The sequence below is a fragment of the Lactuca sativa genome, chromosome 9 (assembly GCF_002870075.4).
Source record: "Lactuca sativa cultivar Salinas chromosome 9, Lsat_Salinas_v11, whole genome shotgun sequence".
NCBI classification, from domain to species: domain Eukaryota; kingdom Viridiplantae; phylum Streptophyta; class Magnoliopsida; order Asterales; family Asteraceae; genus Lactuca; species Lactuca sativa.
Window position 1 is genome coordinate 22,068,486 of NC_056631.2, and position 22,711 is coordinate 22,091,196.

At 33.8% G+C, this 22,711-nt stretch overlaps 1 protein-coding gene across 1 annotated transcript; it reads left to right on the forward strand.

Moving 5' to 3' along the window:
* The first annotated feature begins 4,089 nt into the window (after nt 1-4,089).
* LOC111899253 (beta-caryophyllene synthase) lies at nt 4,090-6,730 on the forward strand. Its single transcript, XM_023895118.3, has 7 exons — nt 4,090-4,225; nt 4,328-4,601; nt 4,682-5,063; nt 5,238-5,456; nt 5,551-5,689; nt 5,776-6,024; nt 6,177-6,730. Exons 1-7 carry the CDS (start codon nt 4,139-4,141, stop codon nt 6,471-6,473), a joined length of 1,647 nt encoding a protein of 548 aa, XP_023750886.1. The 5' UTR covers nt 4,090-4,138; the 3' UTR covers nt 6,474-6,730.
* Nucleotides 6,731-22,711: the final 15,981 nt, after the last annotated feature.

Genomic DNA, 22,711 nt, shown 5'->3' on the forward strand with positions numbered 1-22,711 from the left:
TAAACGAAGTCGTTGATAATCCAAATGTTTACTGGCTTGAGCCCGTGGTATCATTTGATTTGGAGAACTCTCTAGATTTGCAGCTTGATCTACCGATCACTCCAAAGGCTTTTCAGTTTCGTAGCTTTGATAAGATTGTGAATGCTCCTCTTCCGGACCATGATGTTGATGAGGTGTTTTTCTCGTTCTATCTCAAGCACATGAAGCCTCACTACCAAACTTGGAGTTCAAAGAAAATAACTGTTGTAAAGGTTGTTGGGCCAATTGAAACCGAAAGCTTCCTCAATGATCGTTTTAAAACTGCTTGAGGTGCTGCGAGTTTGATGTTTGAATTTACACTCGCATACCTACCGTGCCTTAACCCTTATGACTGGATATCTCTGTTACATCTCTTTCTAAAGGATGAACAGAAATATGAACCTATTGTTGCGCATCTCAAAAGGATGTTGGTCTCGTACATCCACGAAGTTAGCAAAATGGATGTAGAGATAGGGGTTGTACTCTGAAAGAAACCCATTGTCAAACCCAAAGAAGCTTTGTATGATGTTTCCAAGGTGAAGCTCGGAAGGATCCAAAAAAACAATTGGAGTATGGTTTTTCAACAGAGTGCTAGAGATGGTTCAAATGCTTAGAGGTGTTTCTTCTCTCTTTCAAACAAGCATCTTTATTCCACTTCATGCTTGAACTACATTCTGGAATTAATCGTGCAATGTAAAGCGAACGATGCTGCAAGTAAGAAATGCTTCACATATATGATCAGATGGTATATTGCAGCTCGCAGCACCTTGCTTAGTCTCATGCCAAAGCTCTTCAAGGTCCAAAAGCGGCAACAGAACTGAAGAATCTGCCTTCCTTATTTAACACAAAAGGGGACATTGTGGGGTTATTTATTAGATTGTATCAAATTTTTTATGTATGTAGTTAGCCTTTTTACGGTTTGGGCCTGTCCATCCGTCTTTATGATGCTAGGATTAGACTTTAAATACTGCATGCATGTATTGTATTAGGGAAAATCGTTTTGTGATTCCTTACGGTGCCTTTACAGAGAAGCTCTTTATCAAGCTCTTCTAAGGCATTGATTATTAATCATTCGACATAACTTTAATCATTGTTTTATTGTTTTGATTCATATACCAGTTTAGAATCTACCAATCTATTCTTTATTAGTCTAACAGCTCGTTTTCTTTGTATTGGATTTGGAAATTGCTAGGGGTTAATATCATTGTTCTTAATCTTATTTTGGTAATTATGGTTAGGGCTTAAATTGAGATTTATTTTAGTGAAATTGTATTAACTATTGAGTTTTGATAATGTAAGGTTAAGGTTATTAGCAAACATGGTTGTGGAAGGATCAAGTTTTCATTGAATTTGAACAATGGTGCTGTTTTTTACTAGCTTTCGCTTGCAACATTGACCCTCAGTTTAACTATGAGATTGTTTCTATTGTGTCTTGTAGATTCGGCAAAGCCATCCACCATAAACAGGTATCTGATACTTGTTAAACTATTTAAATTTTGTCCTATGTTATTCTTACATTGAAGGTTGACAAATCTAATTATTTGCTTCTATTTATATTTGAAAAGACATGACACAATTTGTGAGAAATTTTGCTAAGTTTGTTGACTGTGAATATGCTCCACCAGTGGAAACATGTCTCTGATTGTGATTGGTAGAAACTTTGTTGAGGTGTATATAATCATGTGTTGTCATGTTTTATATGCTTCAGCCAATCAATCATTCAACGTGAGTTGATTACATATTATTTTTCAAGCATGCATTGTACATGATTTCATCCTAACATGTTCCTTGTAAGTTCTTGTTTCTTATGTGTATTTAGTGTATCTTTTCAAATAATTTTGTGTCAAATATTCTTGAATTCTCAATACATCTAATCGAGGGTATATTTTATATCATTATTGGATCAAATTATTTTAAAGTTAAAAATACATTGTTATTAATTATTGCTATTTTTTCAAGTAGAAAGTACTTTGTTATTAATCGTTGTTAGATTTTTCTTCAAGTGGAAAGTACGTTGTTGTTAATTGTTGGTTGTTTTTTTCCAAGTTAAAAATATATTGTTATTATTCATTTTATATAGTTTTTTTTCAAGTTGAAAGTATGTTGCTATTGACCGAATGATATAACGTGATATTTAGTTAGGTGTAAACATGGTTATTGTGCTTTTAACTGTTTATATATTTTTTTTCAATCTGTAAGTGTGTTGCTATTAAGTGAATGGTATGGTTTGATGTTTAATTAGGTGTAAACTTGGTATTTTCTCTTTGTAGGTTATTGTTGATCGTGATCATAATGAATTAAATGAAGAGTTTAAGGAAAAACGTGAAGAATTTCAGACAAAAACAAGAAATAGCCAAGATTATTCATCTAACTATACTTTGACACTTTTGCTTTTGTAACTTAGTTTCAACTTTTAGTATTTTGAAATTGAACATTAGTTTTTATTTTACTAATCCAATATTAATATTTATTATGGTAGTTGAATTTACTAATCCAATATTAATATTTATTATGGTAGTTGAATGCTAAAGTTTTGATTTTGGGGTATAAATTTTGACATATATTTGTCAATTCTTGTTTGGAATAGCGATAAATTTGACATTTACTAGACCGTTGTTAAAACAGAAAAATTATTCATTTACTAATAACCAATGACGGATTAGCGACGGGTATCAACGACAGACTAACGACGAAATATGAAGGTTTCGTGAGTAATTTGTGGCATCGCTAATCCGTCACTAATTCGTTGCTAAATCCATCGCTGACAATTAGCGACAAGGGTTTTTTCGACCAACAAATATGTCGCTAATTTGTCGCTAATAGCCTTAGCGACAGATTAGCGACGGAATTGTCCGTCGGTGATACCTCAGTTTGTAGTAGTGACGGAGATGCATGTTTCATAGAATCATTTCCCAAGCTTATTAATTTACAATAGGAGTAAATTGCAAATTAAATAGGGTAGGTAGGTTGTCATCAAAACTCAGTTATCTTTTCTTGTAACATGTACTTTGTACTTTGTAATTGCTTATTTTTCAATCGTTGGATACTTATATTTTGGCAGCATTTCGAATAACTCCTGAGTCTGGAGTTCCGCCTGAAGAAGCAGGGGCCGCAGTAGCCGATAAACTTTGCCGTTCAAAAAAAAACATTTTACTTGGTAATAACATCGATGGTATCCATGTGTTTAAGCCTAACAATGCATTATTTGGAGCCTTCAAAAAGAAGATATGCATTATCATTACAAAAGAATTTCTAAATCTAAACATGTTATAATGTTATTACAGACTCAAATTATTTGAAGAATACAATATGTAATTCTAGAGGAGATTATTGACAGGGGCTGATGCACCTTAATTATGTCGGGGGTGCACTTGACCCCACTTGAGGTGGCTGCCATCCTCTATTGAAAATCATCATTTTAAAAAAATATAAATAACTATACTTGATCCCACTTGAGGAATTGAGGTGGCTCTCAACCTTTTTTGTCTAATAAAAGTTACCGTTTCTACAAAATATAAAGAGTTTATAGCTGTTTATTATTCGAATAAATTCGAATAGTGTAATTTGATAATTTGTATTGGATTATATGGTTTTGAGAGATCTGAGTGTGTAATAACATTTTTTTTACCTATAGGATTATATAAACATATAATTTTAATGCAGCCCCGATTCAAATCAATTTGAGGTGCCGGACAAAATTAAAATATGAAGCCCTTAAAAGTAATTTTTTAAGTAAAGAAAAAAAAAGCAATGACTTAATTCCAAAAGGTTATTTTCTATAATACTATAAGTAGATATAGCTTAATTTTTCTCGTATAATATATATCTTTTTTTTTACAAGTTTCTACCAAAAATTTTGTAAAAAACTACAATCTCATTTAATAATAACAAATATCTATTGCTTAAGAATTATGTCACTTTTTTCCCTCTAGTTTCTTACTTATGAATTGTTCAAAAAAAATCTATCGCGTAAGACATCATAAGGTCTTAGTGAAAGCATTTGACCAATCATATAAAATGTGCTGAAAACATGTTATCGTCTTCCTATAAATAGGGTTGAATCTTCTTTATGAAAACATCAAATCTTTTAATATACAAATATTCATATTTATCATAGAACATGTCTTTAAAACAAGAGGAAGTTATTCGTCCAATTGCCAACTTTCCTCCTGCCATTTGGGGAGATCAGTTTCTCACTACTGACGAGGTATTTATATTACTACGTACAAAATCATATAATTAAATTTATTTCTATGTCTTTGCATGCTTAATTACAGAAACTTTGATTATGATTTATGAGTGAATGTAGCAAGTAGAGCAACCCGAGATAGAAGAAATGGTCATTAATTTGAAGGAACAAGTGCGGAAAGATTTAGCCTCAGCGCTTGATGTTCCTACACAGCATACAAACTTGTTGAGGTTGATTGACGCAATCCAACGCCTCGGCATAGGCTATTATTTTGAAGAGGAGATTGAGAAGGCCCTTCAACATATTTATGATACATATGGTGATGAATGGAATGGTGATAGCTCTTCCCTTTGGTTTCGACTCATGCGTCAACATGGCTTTAATGTTACATGTGGTGAGTACATATCCTCCCTAATTATCATTTTATTCTAATCCTACGAACGTTAATGATTTCTTTTATATGAATTGACACAGCTTTTTGCAATAACTACAAAGACGAAAATGGAGATTTTAAGGAATCCTTAGCCAATGATGTTCAATGCATGCTTGACTTGTATGAGGCAACGTACTTAAGGGTGCAAGGTGAAGTTGTACTAGACGATGCTCTTGTTTTTACAAGATCTCGTCTTGGTGACATATCAAACAATACTCTTTACAGCAGCCCTAATTTATATACCCAGATACAGGAGGCACTAAAGCAACCCATACGAAAAAGGATGCCAAGACTAGAAGCGTTACACTATATTCCTTTCTATGAACAACAAGATTCGCATAACCAATCTTTACTTAAACTTGCCAAGTTAGGGTTCAACTTGCTTCAATCGCTGCACAAGAAGGAGCTTAGCCATGTTTCCAAGTATATACATTTAATTTTATCCCCTAACCTATACCCAGCTCCCTCTTTAGTTTCATTCTCAATATATCAAAATTAACCAAAATCTTTTATGTTCTTTCCTTTAATTTTAAGTGTTCTTTATTGCATATTTGGATTGTTTTCACAGACTTGTACACGTGTATTTATTTTTAATAGGTGGTGGAAAGGTCTTGATGTCCCAAACAATCTGCCTTATGCAAGAGACAGAGTTGTTGAATGCTACTTTTGGGCAGTCTGTGTATGCCATGAGCCACAATATTCTAACGCTAGAGTTTTCTTAGCAAAAGTGATATGCATGCAAACTTTACTTGATGACACGTATGATGCTTATGGGATTTACGAAGAGCTTGAGATCTTTACCGAAGCAATTCAAAGGTATGCACTCAGCACAAATTAAGGTGAACGTAGACTAATGGACAGATCCTTCAAACAAAATCTTTTAATCAATCAACTTGTAAATCAATTACAGGTGGTCGATTTCATGCTTAGATGTGCTCCCAGAATACATGAAACTGATATACCAAGTAATAATGGATATGTATAAAGAAATGGAAGAACTCATTGGAAAGGAGGGAAAAGCACATTACATTAACTACGCTAAAGAGTTTGTCAGTTCCAACACCTTTCATTTGTCATATATTTTCATAATTAAGATACTCCATAAGCATGTAACTAAACACAATGTCATGTACAGATGAAAGCATCTGTTAGCGCTTACATGACAGAGGCGAAATGGCTAAATGAGGGGTACATCCCAACAAAGGAAGAGCACATGTCAATTTCAACCATGAATAGCGGTTGTAGCCAGGATGTTATAACATGTATTATCGGCATGGGTGATATTGCGACAAAAAAGTCAATCGAATGGGCAATCAATAGACCTCTTCTTTTAAAATCTATATCTGTAATTGGTAGACTCATGAATGATATTGCTGGCCACAAGGTAAAATATTCGTTATAAAGCTTTGTTATTTTTGTTGCTTCATAACGTGATTAATAATGGTCCTTTTTAGTATGAAAATACTAGTTGGTTTTTGTATGATTTCTAGCTAGTTTAATTTGAAAGACTAATAGATTTTGTTACTACATATGTAGAAAGAGCAAGAAAGAAAGCATGTAGCATCTAGTCTTGAAATTTACATGAAGCATGATGATGTTACGGTAGAGTATGTCCATGAATTATTAAGCAAGCAAATCGAAGATGCATGGAAAGATATAACCAAAGAATGCCTCGTGTGTAAAGATGTTCCGTTGCCTCTAAGAATGCTTTTCATAAACTACGCAAGGACAATGAATCTTCTCTACGACAGTAATATTGATGGTTTCACACATGTGGGAGAAGAACTGAGTAATCATATCAAGTCGTTGTTTGTTCGTGCTTTGAGTATATGACTTTCAGTTCTTTATGCCAGGTAGTGTATTTTGAAACCCTCAAAAACTATCAGTCCATCTTCTTCAAAATGGATGATTGTGGAAGTCCGGACATTGAATAAGATTTCCATTGGTGTTTGATAGTCTCAAATGATTGATTACCGCCTTTTAATAACCAAAGTAGATGTATTAATTACGGTACATGTTTCTATCGGATTTCACTTTGTTATTTGTATTCCTAAGTTTCAATAATAAAAATTATTTCATGTTTAACATAATTGCTTTCTTACTTTATAAAGTTACAAGGCGAATCATCGTGGTTGCGCAGAAATATAGCTATTTAATTAAAATAATAATTTTTAACAAATTTTAATTTAATATTTATAAATGAAAACCAATTAGTAGCAAAAAAAACTTATAGATAACCTATCATTGGTTATTTATATTATTAACTGATGATTTTATAAATTGTTTTATGTTGTGTAAATTGTATATCAAATGTATCTTGATTTCTTTATATAATAAATGCAAAGTAGTATGAAAAAGATAAATAATATAACTTTTAATGATTTTATAGACCACTTTAAGTTTTATTGATTTTATAGACCACTTTAAGTTTTATAAATAGTACTGGAAAATACTACAACTTATAATAACATAAAAACACTACATCTACCACTACTACATAATAGACCTTCACCCACGAAAATTACCATGGAAAAAAATCATGGGTAATTACCCACACATTTGCCACGGATATTCCACGACTCGAAAAATCTTAATTTACAAAGTACTTCTCACGGATTACACACAGATTACCCATAGAAAGAAATCTATGAAAAATCCGTGGGAACAATATCGCCGTCAACCACGGCTTACCCACAGATTTCGAAAAATGTGGAAACACTTCTGCTCTGTGGGTAAAGCGTGGATGATTCTCCACGGATTAACCATAGAAAAACATTTTTTTTTCATTTTACGTCCCTTAAACGTTGTTTTTCAGTTCCATATTTCTATCGATTTACTAAATCAATGCATTTATTTGTTTCATCAACTTGTTAGACTCATCTACATACATATGTATGCGCATAATAAGTTGAAAAAACAAATGACACATTGATTTATAAAGTATGTATGCATATATGTATATAATAAGTTGATAAAACAAAGAAATACATTGATTTATTAAACATTATAAAGGATAAAATAAAGATCACAACGTTAAATGGTCAAAAATGGAAAATCTCTTTATTGTTGTGGGAAATATGTGGGTAATTATCCACAGATTACCCACATACTAGAATTGTTTTTTCATTTTCCGACCGTCAAACATTGTTTTTTTTCGTTACATGCTTAACATAACTTAATAAATCAATGTATTTCTTTGTTTTATCAATTTATTAGATACATATACATAAACGTGCATGTATGAGTTTACTAAGTTAATGAAATAAAGGAATATACTGAATTATTAAGTATGTATGTGTATATAAAAGTATTTATGTATATTTAAGTGTATATTGTGAAATAAGTTGAACAAATAAGTCAATACATCAACTGATTACGTTTTATAAAAGATTGGACGAATAGAACAACATTTAATGGTAAAAAAAATGAAAAAAGGAATCTGGTATGTGGGTAATCCGTGGATGATTTTCCACGGATTACCCATATAATCAAAATCATTTATTCACTTTTGATCCTTCAATGTTGTTTTTTTCGTTTCATATTTCTATCAATTTACTAAATCAATGCATTTCTTTGATCCATCAACCTATTATACCCATACATGTACATATGTATGTGAATAATAAGTTGATAAAAAACGATACACTTATATATTAAGTATGTATAAATGTATGTGGATAATATGATGATAAAGCAAACAAATACATCGATTTATTATACATTATAAAGGATAAAACAAAGACAACAACTTTAAATGGTCAAAATTGGAAAAACTCTTCATTGTTGTGGGAAATCTATGGGTGATTCAGATTACCCACATACCATAATCGTTTTTTCATTTTTCGACCTTCAAACGTTGTTTTTTTTTGTTTCATGCTTAACATAACTTAATAAATCATTTTATTTCTTTGTTTTATCAATTTATTAGATATATATACATACACATGCATGTATGTATGAGTTTACTAGGTTGATGAATTAATGGAGTATACTGAATTATTAGGTATGTATGCATGTATAAAAGTATTTATGTATGTTTAAGTGTATTTTGTAAAATAAGTTGAACAAACAAGTCAATACATCCATTGATTAAGTTTTATAAAAGATAGAACGAATAGAACAACATTTAATGGTCAAAAAATGAAAAAACGAATTTGGTCTGTGGGTAATTTTCCACGGATTACCCACAAAAAAAATCATTTTTTTATTGTTGGTCTTTCAACGTTGTTTTTTCGTTCTATATGATATATCAATTTACTAAATCGATGCATTTCTTTGTGGCATCAACTTATTATACCCATACACATACATATGTATGTAAATAATAAGTTGATAAAACAAACGATACATTTATATATTAATATCTATGCATGTATGTGGATAATATGGTGATAAAACAAAAAAAATACATCAATTTATTATATATTATATAGGATAAAACAACACTAGTACGAAAATGACTTACGGTCACATTTTTCGAAAAGCGGTCTGTAACACTTTTTATTAAAAGTGTGGCTAAAGGTCACTAAAAAAATTTAGAGACTATTTTTGAATACTTTTAAATTAGTTTGTGTGGTCATTGTATAAATAATCAAAATTTTAACCATACTTAATTATACCAAATGTGACAATTATTAGTCACATTCGAACAATGTGGTCATATGTCACCATCAGCCACGATTATTGATTAGCATTATGATACTTTTTTATATGACACAATAAACAGATATATGGTGACATGAGTCAATTGTATATGTTTCTATATCATGGTGCCTTTTTAGCCACATGAAATCCAATATAGCTAATAGGTTATACATATGGTCATATTAAATATTTATGTGTCCATAGGATGGTGTTTACTAGTGAATAGTAAAAGCAAGAAAAAAAAGTTACTTTTAGTTGTTTATGATCGTGTGCCTTTATTATGTATGTCAAAATATGATGAATTGGCTTTGAAAAAAAAAACAAATATTATGAGTGTAAGTTGTATTTTGTTATGATTACAATTATTATGTGTGTCAATAAGTAAATTTTGTCACAAAAAAAATATAGTGTATGGTCAGTATAGTTATAGTATGGTCATTGAATGTGTGACTATAATTACGTAATGGTCATTCTTTTTGTACTAATGTATGTCTAAATTTAAAGAATAGTCTTCACCAAAATACTATTTATTGACTAGTCAACCATTTGACTTATATAAAGTCATTGACAACTACCTAAACTGCATAAGTTATTATTAAAGTTTGGGACAGCTTTTGCAAAAAAAAAATGTCATGATTTCCATTTGAAGACGGTTGGAATTGGAATTGCCTACATCAAATGAGTTTTGGTTATATATCAGTTTGACTTTTGGGACTTATTTTAGTCATATAACAGTTGGAGTGATGTCAACATGTACAAAACAAATTACTAAAGTTGCATCTAAATGGTTCCTTTAAATCGACCAAAATACCCTGTAGAAGGGAACAAAAATCGTTTCTATGGACTATACCAATTTCTTCAACCAGAACCGTAAAAATGGTAAAGACCATATTTCCCTTTTGCAGTTAAATTGTCCTAGTTTTCTTATATTCCATTTTAGAGCTGAAAATCCAAACCAAAATAGTATCCTATAGAGAGTACCAACAATAGCATTCAACTTTAAAATGCACATTTTCAACTTCTGATCACACAATTAAAAAAATGAAACATTGAATGACTAAATAGATAAATTGTATTAAATATGAATTGACAGCAATGTGTTGGAAACAATACAATTAAAAGGATAGAAACATATACTAAAATCTTATAATTATATCTAAACACCAGTTTTTTAAACTAAAAAAGGTAATACAGGTAATATTGTCAATTTGTGGTCGAAGCACCATACAGAGTAGTTACTAGCATGCATACCGGAGCTAAATTCCAATCAAAAATCCAAAGAACATGTTATTATCTTTTAAGGAAGTAACTTCCAACCAAACTTCCAAGAAACACTAGCTTATACATCGTATTTAATAAACTTTTTGTTTGGTCCATGTGAAATTTATCCCATTGTCTCTCTTACACGAGCAAATTTGGTATGTGGGATTGTAATAACTCATCATCTTTAGAAAATCTGCCCATCTGTTCAGACATTTCTTCCATTTGATTTATCAAATCATCCCTATGTGATAAACACCTTTGTAATATCTTCATGTAACTTTGATTCTCAGTATCTAATGTCTTCTCTTATCTTCAAACTGTTTTTGAAGTTTTTCACTTCCTAATTTCTTGATTCCCAACAAGACTTTGATTCTCAATCTTGATTCCACATACACATATGAAAGTTAAAATAAAAATGTCTAAGTGAAAGTAAACATAAAGCATACCAAGATAAAATATCCAAGATCATCCCTTCTTTTTCTAAACCCGAAACCCATTTCTACAAACCATTGATCGGGTTTGACATTGACAGATTAAACAGGAATAGCAACAAAATCTTGTTTGAAGTTGTAACAAAAAAATCAATTTATTGAGGTTACTATCATCAATTTCGACCCAATTAACCACACTCAAAATTATAGATACACCTAAATCACATCAAGATATAGAACATATGATGTATATTCTTCAATTTCCATCTCGTATTTATCCTTGATAGATTTCTTGAATGCCTAAGCCTGATGCTATGTTGTTGTATAGAAAAATCGAAATTTATTCTTGAATGTGAAGCTTATTGTGTTCTATGATATGTAGATGATTTTTAGGTTTAGGGTTAAAGGAAGACAACTGACCTGGTGGTGATCGATTTAGTTGGCGATGTTATCCCAAGTGGATGACAACTACGATAGTAGGGATTTTGGCGATGGAGTAGGTGGTCGGTGTTGGAGAGGAAGGCGGTGGAAGAGGTGGTCGGCACTGGAGAGGAAGGCGGTGGAGGAGGTGGTCAGTGAGGCTAAAGTAGATCGAAAGGGAAAAGACAGAATGAAGTCCCAAAAGAGAGACGAAGAATCAGAAGGATAAACAAGGGCAATGTGTTGGGTCAAAATATGGTTTATACTTTGCTTTCATATTATTCCTCTTCTCCAAGTATAAATATAGGTGTTAGGGTGAGGAGTAGAGATTGATGAATCCTAGAGAGTTTACGGCCAAAGAGACAGAAGAACTATTGTGTGTTAGTGTGTGTGTGTGTGTGTGTGAATCTCTTGTATCCGGATCATCATTCTATTCATTAATACATTGAGATTCATCATCTACTTCTTATCCTTCTCTTCTATTTGATCTGACATCATCCGTTTGATTGAGATTCTGCACCATCAAACGGATCTGATTGATGCACGGGCAGATTAGGGACTTACAATTGGTATCAGAGCCAAGTTGTATCATAAAATTTGTTAGATTTGGGGCATTATTTGATCTTATTTTCGAAATATTCTTGCGTTTTTGGATAGATCTCTGAAAAATAAGGGGGGTTTGTTCTTCGTGTTTTTCATAAAAAAAAAGGGTTTTTGATCGACTTTTGGAGCTTCAAAGTCGAAAAATCAGTGTTTTTGGTCGTAATCAGCGAGGGGGTGGCGGCCAGCAGCTAGGGTTTCCGAAGTGTTTGTGGCCGGTGTTTGCGGTCAGAGGTTACGGTCTGAGGCCTCGCACGTTTACGGACCGAGCTTGCGGCTCGGAGTTTACTGCTCAGCATCGTTTCCGGTTCGCATCTCGCACTCAGAAGCCTCGCACTCAGCAGTCTCGCATATAAAAAATTAGGAAGCGCATTTGGAGTTCCAAGGGTTCGAACTCGAGACCTCCGGTTCAGCAAGCTCGCGCCTTACCAAGTCGGCTAGCAAGCCTTTTGTGTCATCCCTTCGAATCTTTAAACTTAACATCTCATTCCCTCTTTCAAATTTCTCATTTTTACACTTTTAACCCCAAAACTCAATTTCTTTTAATTCTAAATTCTTTTCTCATCCAAAATAAAAATAATAATAATAATAATAATAATAATAATAAATAATAATAATAATAATAATAAATAAATAATAAATTAAATTAAAATTAATAAATAAAATTATATTTTAATTTTTGACTATTATTTTTTTAACTTTTGACCTTAAATTTTGATTTTGACTTCAAAGTTTGACCTTTGACTTTAAACTTTGACTTTTTCGTTTAATTTTCAAATTTTCGAATTTAGTTTTTCGGTTTGACTTTTGAGTTTAACCTTTTAAGTTTGACTTTTGAGTTTAACCTTTTAAATTTGACTTTTAAGGTTGACTTTTGAGGTTTATAATCAAAGGGTTTGACTTTTAAGTTTGATTTTAGCTTCTAGTTGTGCTTTTTAATTGCTTTTAAGGTCTACGAGGGAGTTGAAACATGAAAGAGAGTCGTCAGGATATGTTAAGAACAAAATTGCAACATTTTCGATTATATCCCTTGAGAAACCCTCGAAACTCAGTTGCAGCGATTTACTACACTTACTACTGAGATGAATATAGTTGGGATCTTCTTGACTAATTCCGAGATAAACAAAAAGCTGCTAAATTCACTTCCGAAATCGTGGGATATGAACGTGGCTATCATCAAGAAGACAAAAGATCTCAATCATCTTAGTCTTGCTGATGTAATTCAAGAACTTGATGCTTTGAAGTGTAGAGAAACAAAGAGTTCTGAAAACATTTCGGTCACTGAAGTTACATGTATTCCAGCTTGTGAAACTACGATTAAATTTCTTCGGGAACAAATAGATTTATTAAAAAGAGAAGTTGAGGACCTGAGACATGAAGGATATCAACTCAGGAAAGGACAGAAACCCCTGAAGGCTGAATTAGAAGCAAAAACCAAGGACTTTAGGAAACTTCAGGAAGAGTATAGCAACAAGTGTGAAAATTATGACTATATTAAGAGACAACTTGCTACTGTAATTGAAAAACTTGACGCTTTAAAAATTAAGTGTGGAAAAACAGACTTTAGTTTCAAAAATTATACTGCGTCAAGTCAGACAGTCGAGTCCTTATATGAAACCCAATTAAAATTCCTCCACCTTTCAATCATAACTACACATCCATCCCTATGACACGGGACGAAACTGACAGGGAGCCACATCTTCGATATGGCAAACGAGATGGATTTGTGTCAGGAGGAGTTATTAATGTTGAAAATACTAATGTTTCTGCTTCATGTGCAGGTAAAGTAGCAGAAGATGAGAACAAGGAGAAAACCATTGAACAAACCAACATCTCCTTGAACTCTGAATCTGTTGCTTCGAACTCAGCTGTTTCTGATCAACCTGTTGTTGAGAAATACAGGCCACCAATTCCAGCGAAACAGAGTGCCTCCTGCAATTGTGCATGTGGGAACAACAAGAGACAAGGCCAAGATACGCCACCAGGGGCAGGAAGAAACGACTTCGCAGTGAAGAAAAAGACATGTTTTCACTGTGGAACACCTGGACACATTGCCCGAAACTGTCCAAATCGTGCATACGTTCCCTACTATGCTCAAGGCCGGCAGAACGCGCCAAGTGGGAGATACTTCAAAAGAAATCCTTCGAGTTCACGTTCAGACAATGTTGACTGGAACGCACAGAAGGCAAAGAATCAAATCCACAAGGCCAAGAATCCGAATGCCAAGGGCAAGAAGGGAGTGTCGGCTAAGAAGCCCAATCCAAGAGATGCTCCAGTGAAACAAAGACCGGCTAAGTCAAAGTCATCTCGAAGATCGGCTTCAAGTTCCAAAGCAAGTGTCGAGGCACCCATCGGATCGAACAAGAAATGGGTTAAACCCGAATATAGATGGGTACGAAAGGTGAAAACTCTCAAATCTCCTAATGCTTCTAACGTTTCTACATCTTCTATCTGTGATAAGCAGGATATGTCATGCGAGAGAGTATCGTGCGTTGATGACAAAGGTCAACCCAGTTTCAAAATGGATTGGGTTCCAAAGACCAACTGATCCTGCTTTGTGTCGGAGCAGCTATGGAGGCATATCATAAGACTTCGGTTTGTTGGTAGTGGCTGCTCCTGGCATATGATTGGGGACATCTCTCAACTGTACAACACTCAGAACATTATTTGAGAGTATGTGTCCTCTGCGGGAAGGGAAGAAAGGAAGGGATCACTCATGGGGTTAGTGCTTAATGACGTAAAGAATTTTCGGATCTGTTCTGAGATTACGCATGCTGTTCTCAGACCTTCTGAATGCAGATTCAATCGGTGAATTACGGTTTGCGTTTTCTTCTCTATACTACGGAGTTTTTCTTAAGCTGGTTCGCTTTAAAGACTAATTTTTGTTTTAGCATAGTTTAAATTTGCGCATTTACTTTCGTTTCTCTCCTATGCACAAATTTAGGGGGAGAAATAAAAACAAATCAAAAATTGGAAAATTTAAAAAAAAAATCCAAAAACATTAGAAAATCAAAAAATCAAAAATGTGGTGTTAATGGAATGTGCTTTCAGGAGATGTTTTGGGAAATGAAATTAACAAGTGAAAACGGGCAATCTGAATCGGCGTAACGTTCCTAAGTTGAATCGTCTACGCTCTGTACTCGATGTGTTGGTAGGCACGAAAGATATTAAATGGATTTGACTAGGAAAAGTTGAACCTAATGAATTTTAAGGACTTAACAAACCTTGACCTAGTTAGATCCGTTTAACCTGATGTCACGATGCTCGGATAGGTTGAGCAGGGAGATATACATGGGAATCTATCTTTCACATTAAATAACCCATATCTAGAACTGTGGATTCACTTTTCCTCAATGTGCGGATTCTGTCCTTAATTCCGGTTGGATGGGGCGACTGGTAAATTCCGATAAATTAGGTCTGTAGAATATCATTTTCTTTCTTTCCGTCTGTTAGTCATATGTTGTCTCCTTTGCGTGACCTCCAATCTGACCTGGTACACAACATATGCAACTCTATTTCTCTGCAGGCTATATGTATGAAATTCCTCTTATCTGTTAGTCATATGTTGTCTCCTTTGCGTGACTTCTAATCCGACCTGGTACACAGCATATGCAACCTTCTACTTCTCAACCCCTCTGAAACAATAAGTAATAGAATTCTGAATCTATCCTCTCTCTGAATGGTTGTCTGCTCACCCGGTGTAAGGAGTACTCTGGAAGTTCTTGATGGTTGGGGCATATCAGGAAGCGGGAAACACGTTCTAGTATACTTAAAATTAAACATATACAGATTGTCTGTAGATCTCGCTGCTCAATTTAGGTGGACAACAATATCCCTGGTTGTCGTCAGATGAATGGACCTTAAGATATTGTATCTAAGGAATTAGGATCAGATATAAATTTTAGGATTTTAAGTTCATCCTGTCTTGTAACAAATAGTATGTCCTAAATCTATCATAATTTTTTGTGCTTAAGTGGACAACAATACCGGCGATCGACCAGACAAAGACGTGAAGATAGAAGGTACTGACAAGTGGATAAATGTTGTCTAAAAACTTTGATCCCAAATCACTCTTAAAGTTAGATATCAATTTTATTTTTGTTAAATTTGTCATAGTTTCTTCTAATTTAAATATTAGGGGAGAATTAAAAATTAAAAATAATGAAAATAAAAAAAATCAGAAAATTAAAAATCCAAAAATAGTGTTATTTCTGTTATATTTCTTGTTCAGAAAAATCAAAAATCCAAAAATATTTTTGTTTTTGTTTTAATTTGTGTGCTAAGTTTTCTTTTAGTTTTGTTTTGTCTTGAAAAGTGATTTCAGGTGAAGATGAAACTCATGGAGTTTGTGTTGAAGATTTTTGAGCCAAGGCTTCATCCGTGAGCATCGAAGAACTCTCATTCGAAGGAGCAAGAAATGAAGATTATTCTTTCAACATTCAATCTTTCAACCCCAGAAGCAAGGTGAAGCATAAATTGAAGATTATGTGACAGATTGCATTGAAACCTCTTCAATCAGTCTGCTGCTATCTATGAACCTGTTGAAGTGATCCAGAAGATTTGTTCTCTCTGAAGATTCTCAAGCTGAAAGCGCCATCTTTCAAGAATCAGTACGTCAAGCCTCCTCACCCAATGTGCGTTCAATGCCAAATTCTGAAGAAAACCTCAAGTGCTCAAGATGAAGTCATTCATTGAAGATTCATATGTTCATCCTGATGCTGTGAAGAAATCGAAGATTAAAGCTGAAGCCAAAGCTCCCATTGAAGATTAACAAGAAAAGCCAGCTACTTTTTAGGGGGAGCTTGTTGGGTCATTAAGAAAAGAAAGCTATAAACCAAGGGGGAGATTGTTGGGTCAAAATATGGTTTATACTTCGCTTTTCTGGGCAAATGTATTTTTCTGTAATATTTTTGGAGTTTACGGTCATGTTTACGGTTGAGTTTACGGCCGTAAACACTTTACGGCCGTAAACCCATTTACGACCCATGTTATCCGGCCCATGTTCTCCAAGTATAAATATAGGTGTTAGGGTGAGGAGTAGTGATTGATGAACGAGAGAAGAGAGAAACTAGAGAGCATTTTGTGTGTGTGAATCTTTTGTATCCAAATCTTAATTCTAATCAATTCATACAAAGATTCATATTATTCTTCTTCTCCTTCTCTTCTATTTGATCTGACATCATCCGTTTGATTGGGATTCCGCACCATCAAACGGATTTGATTGATACACAGGCAAATTAGGGACTTACACATTGGAGTTTATTTTCTCAGTCAACATCATTTTCTGGATGACTGGTTAGGAGGTGTTTAGACAGAGTAAGAGCTTCAAACAGTTATATCATATGCTCTGACTCAGACTGAGTCATAGGTAAGTAAGAGGCTTATCAAACAAAGCCTTAGTTCCTTTTTATTTTATTTTTTAATATTAATATATTAATAATTAATAAAAAAAAAGTTGTACATATTATATGCAGTTTTGTGGTGCGGTTTTTGAAAACTAATGATTGCACCGCACCACATGTTTGCGGTTTTAAAAAATAGAAACCTCACCATCGATTTTCGTTGTAGTTGTGGATTATATGGTTTTTTCGGTTAGTTTTAGTTCGGTTGTGGTTTTGCTCACCCTTAGAGTTGATAATTTGTACCATCTTATGCATATGTATTTGTATGTATGTATGTGTATGTATTCTAATACATAAACAAATATATGGGTTATGACTTAGAGCTTAAAGCTTATGCCTTAAAACTTATGGTTTATTGTTTATGACTTATAACTTTGGGCTTATGTTGTATATTTTAGAGCTAATGAGATATGTTGTATGACTTATTACTTAGTGTTTAATGTTTGTGACTTAGGGCTTGTGGCTTAAGGCATATGGCTTGTGGAATATAACTTTACGCTTATGGCTTATGGCTTATGGCTTAAGGCTTTTGACATATGGCTTATGCTTAGGACTTTTGGTTTATGACTTATGGTGTGTACAGCTAAGGTATATAAGCTTACAGCTTAGGACTTATGGCATAGTGTTTATTCATATGGCTTTAGGGTTTATGGATTATGTATTATGGTTTATATAGGCTAAGGCTTATAGCTTAGGGTTCAAGGCTTGTGGCTTAAGGCTTAAGTGTCGAGGCTTATGGCTTATGGATTGTGGCTTAAGGCATAAGGCTTATGGCTTATGGCTTTTGACTTATGACTTATGGCTTTTGGCTTATGATAAATGGCTTACGGCTCATAGATTATAGTCTAAAACTTATGGATTAATGCTTTTTATGACTTATGGCTTAGAGATTAAGGCTTATGGCTTATGGCTTATGGATTATGACTTAATGATTTAATTATGAAGTAAAAATTTCATTTTTAATTCAACCAAAACGTTAATTATCATTAAGTCAACATTCATTATCTTTTTTCTAATTATTCAAAATTACTTTATAAGAAAACAATTATCAGAGTACAATCCCAAAATCATCATTATGTAGAAACATAGGTGGATGCGTTGCGATCAATTCGGGCCCTTCCCTTTCGAACCGGAAGTACCTAAAAATATAACCATAAAACCGTAAGCACAAAGCTTAGTGAGTTTCCCAAAATACCACATACCATACATACATTTTCCATGGGCTACCCCCGTGGTCTTTTCCCTGAAATGTCATATTGCCACTCCCATGGTCTGACATCCAAGTGCCATGGGCCACCCCCATGGTCTTTCCTTGAAATGTCATGGGTTGCCCCTATGGTCTGACATCCAAGTGTCATGATCATACCCACAACCAAATGCACAACCAAACCTACATCCCCAACCTACCCTTACACCTACCCAACCCCACTCATCCATCCACCCTAACACTCATACCCACAACTGCATGCATTACTCTATAAGCACTAATCCGTGAGATATAAGCTCTAATCATTAAGCATTATTCCATAAATGTTAATATTCAATCCCTAAGTCCTTGTATTTATGTCATAAACCCTAAATCATTAGCCTTATGCCTTATGCCTTAAGTCATAAACCTCAAGTCATTTGCCTTAAGTCTTAATCTACTAGCCGTAAGCCCTAATCCATAAGTCATAAGTTATAAGTCTTAAAACCTAAAGCCTAAGCCCTAAGCCATAAGTTATAAGTTTCAGGCCCTAAGCCCTTAGCCATAATCGATAAATCCATAAGCATTAATCTACCCGCTCCATACCCACCCACTCATCTACCTAATTATACCTCACCCGCATGAATACCACCCACATCGCCCTACATCCACGCCTACACTACCCCGCGTGCCCACCATCACCCCATATAACCTCCACGACCCCCCCCCCCACACACACACACACACATATATATATATATATATATATATATATATATATATATATATATATATATTCATGTTTTAATTTTTTTATATAGATTTTGAATCGAAAACTGAATGTTGGAGATATTTTTTTATGTTTTGAACCTATAAATTATATTTTATGTTTTTTGTGGAATCTTAGGATCCCGATCTTGATCTTACGATTCTAATCTTGTAAACCCAAAATGATCGTACATAGGATTCCGATCTTGACAACTAATCCTGATCTTACGATAATGACCTTCACAACCTAAATATTAGGTATATTTTTATGTGTGACGTATTAAAGATTAGAAAAAACATATTTGAAATTGATTTTTAATCCCAACAATAATGTATTCTCTACTTAAGTGCCTTGTGTGTGTGTGTGTGTGTGTATATATATATATATATATATATATATATATATATAGAGAGAGAGAGAGAGAGAGAGAGAGCTAGGTTCATTTGTTTAAACTAATTATTGTATTATTGTATACATAATTGTGGACCAATCAATTTAAAAACCTAGATAGGGGTAAAATTGTAATCTTAGCTTTTAATTAGTTTTAGTAATTAATTATTCAAATCATAAACCCTTTAATTTAGGCAAAATCGTTTATATTTACCCTTTAAAACCCTAGACAAAAACATCGACCTTTTACAATCAATCAAAGATCAGATGAAAGGTGAAGAAAGGTAAAGATCCAAAGTTGCAGAGATCTTTTCCTCGCACACCTTCATCAGATCAATATTAAATGATGAATTTTGGCTTCATTCGACACATGCTTCCAATAGTTCGAATGGTCCCCACACTCGACTGGATCCCACATGCGAAGAGCACGTCGTGCGTTTGTCATTTTCGAGCTTTGATTCTTTGATTCCTCCTACTTTCAAGGTACCTCTACTGCATATTTTAACTTCTACTTAGTTCATAACAACCAATGATTATGTATTTAGCATTTTTGAGGGTGTATAGTATTTTGCCACTTTGGATTGTAATACTCGAAAAATATTAGCTAAATGTCTAGTTTAACTACCGATTACTAAACCCCAATGCTTGATTTCTCCTTTAATCAGTTAATCTATCCTTAATTTGAGGTTTCGTTTTTGGGGTAAAACCTAGGGTTTTGCTAAATCCATCGATTCATGGTGTTTTTAATTAAATTGATGGTGTATTCTACTAGTATAAGCTTCACCTAACATTCCCCTCTAGATTCTAGGTTGAATTTTGGACGATATCAGGGGCTTTTGGTACCGAATGTTTGTCGTGTTCTTGAAGCACGTCGGGCATCTTCATTGCACGCGACGCATCTTCATACTGCTCATGGTGCTGTTCTTGACACACACGAACAATATTTTATGTTATTTTGCAATCCTTTTACTTACATTACTTTAATTCTAACTTTCTTGCCCTATTTTTCTCAGGTTATGTCTCGATCAAGTCGCAGAGGGCTAGTCAGTTACCGCCTAACAAGCCATCCTATCCATTTCTACAGTTCACAAATGATATACTTACCGAGCATCGGAGCTTCTTCGTTTCCTGGTTGATTGCTCTACTGTCCAAGCAGTTCAGTATTCCTCAGGCCCTCCTATGGTAGACCGTTGATGATCTTGGATTGTCGGCGCGATTAGAGCGGTATCTCACTCGGGTACTTAGTGATGATCAAGGGCTTGAAGATTAGATGATGGTTGAACAATTGTCACTGGTCTTCACAAAGGAAAGAGCTATTCTTTCGATAGAATAACCTACAATAGAATGATAGGAGTATATGTAATAATATATTCTACTAGAATATCCAGGTCGAATAATATACATGGTTTTGTTTGTTATTAGTGAGTATTTCATTGTCATAGACTATTATATAAAGTTTTTACATTTTTAAGAATGTAATGAAAAATTTGAAGTTGTATCCAAAACTTTGTTATTAGTCGGTGTTGGCATTCTAATAGAATATCATTCTAATAGAAAAATATATCCTGAAATTCCTAGAGAATATGATTCTAACAGAATGACATTCTAACAGAATAAAATCATGTTTAATTATAAAAATTATGTGATAATTAAAATTAAAGTAATTAAAAATAATTAGAATTTTAAAATCAAGAGAGTTAATTATCCCAAAAAAATATGGAATTTTCCTTTTTTAAATTTATCTCAATTGTCTAAAATACCCTTAGAATGAAATTAGACGGTATTTTTCAATTATCTTTAATTTAATAATATGTATTAATCACTTTCTTAAAATAAGTAAAATGATTGGTCCACATTTATGCATATAATAACACAATAATTAGTTTAAATAGAATAACCTAAGCCTATATATATATATATATATATATATATATATATATATATATATATATATATACACACACACACACATATAGTTAATTTATGGAAAATATATTTAATAATATATCTCAAGCATAAACTTTGAGAGTTTGAAAGTTTTAGTTTTTATACAAACTTTCGAAATTAAATTCGAAAATTTCATGTTACCGCTCTTCTTTTTATTTCCCACTTCCCAGTTTTAATTTCCCCCCTTTCTTGACCTAATTCAGTTTTGGACCTTAGGCTGATACGCTCCTCCTTCTCTTTTCGACCATCTATCTTCTCTTTAACCTAATATCCATTGTCGGCCATACACAATGTCGGTCGAATCACAATTGTCGATCCACTCACGAAAACCTTGCATCTCACACATCTAAGAGTCACCAGTCACTGACCATCGACAACCTTTACAACATATCCCACAAGAATCCATGATGAAGTACGCTACCCCTAACGCCTAACGCCTCGCCATCTCTCATGTCGCCCACCCCTCTGCTACCGATTGCCACCATGTAAAGCCCGGTTCCCTGGTACGCATTTAATTTAAGTATTTATTTATTTTGAAAGAACGACTCGACGAGTTGGTAGCCCTGACTCGTCGATTAGAAGGCAGTTTGGGCGCGAGGTTTAAAGGAACTAGTCGACGAGTCGCAGCCCTGACTCGATGAGTAGGACAGGCTGGATGAAACCCTAATCTTTAGGGTTTGCACCCTATTTAAGCATCATATATGGCCTCCATTCCAGCCTCCATCACCTCCAAACCCTAATATCGAGAACCTTAATCCGCCATAAGTGATCTTGAGCTATTTCTTGCCATTTTGATGTTATTTGTGCCTTTTGAAGCTTGTGGAAGAAGTAAAAGATAGAAGACTCAAGAGGGAAGTAGTAGATCCAGGAACTACACTCCTTTTGCTACATTTTCTGGTAATCAAGTTTCCAACTTGATCATCCTTCTCTTAGATCTATTTATTTCCATTTTATGAATGTTTTGGTTCAAGAACCTTGGTCCTTGGGGTTGGGACGTCCCAAGTGACTTATATCTCAGA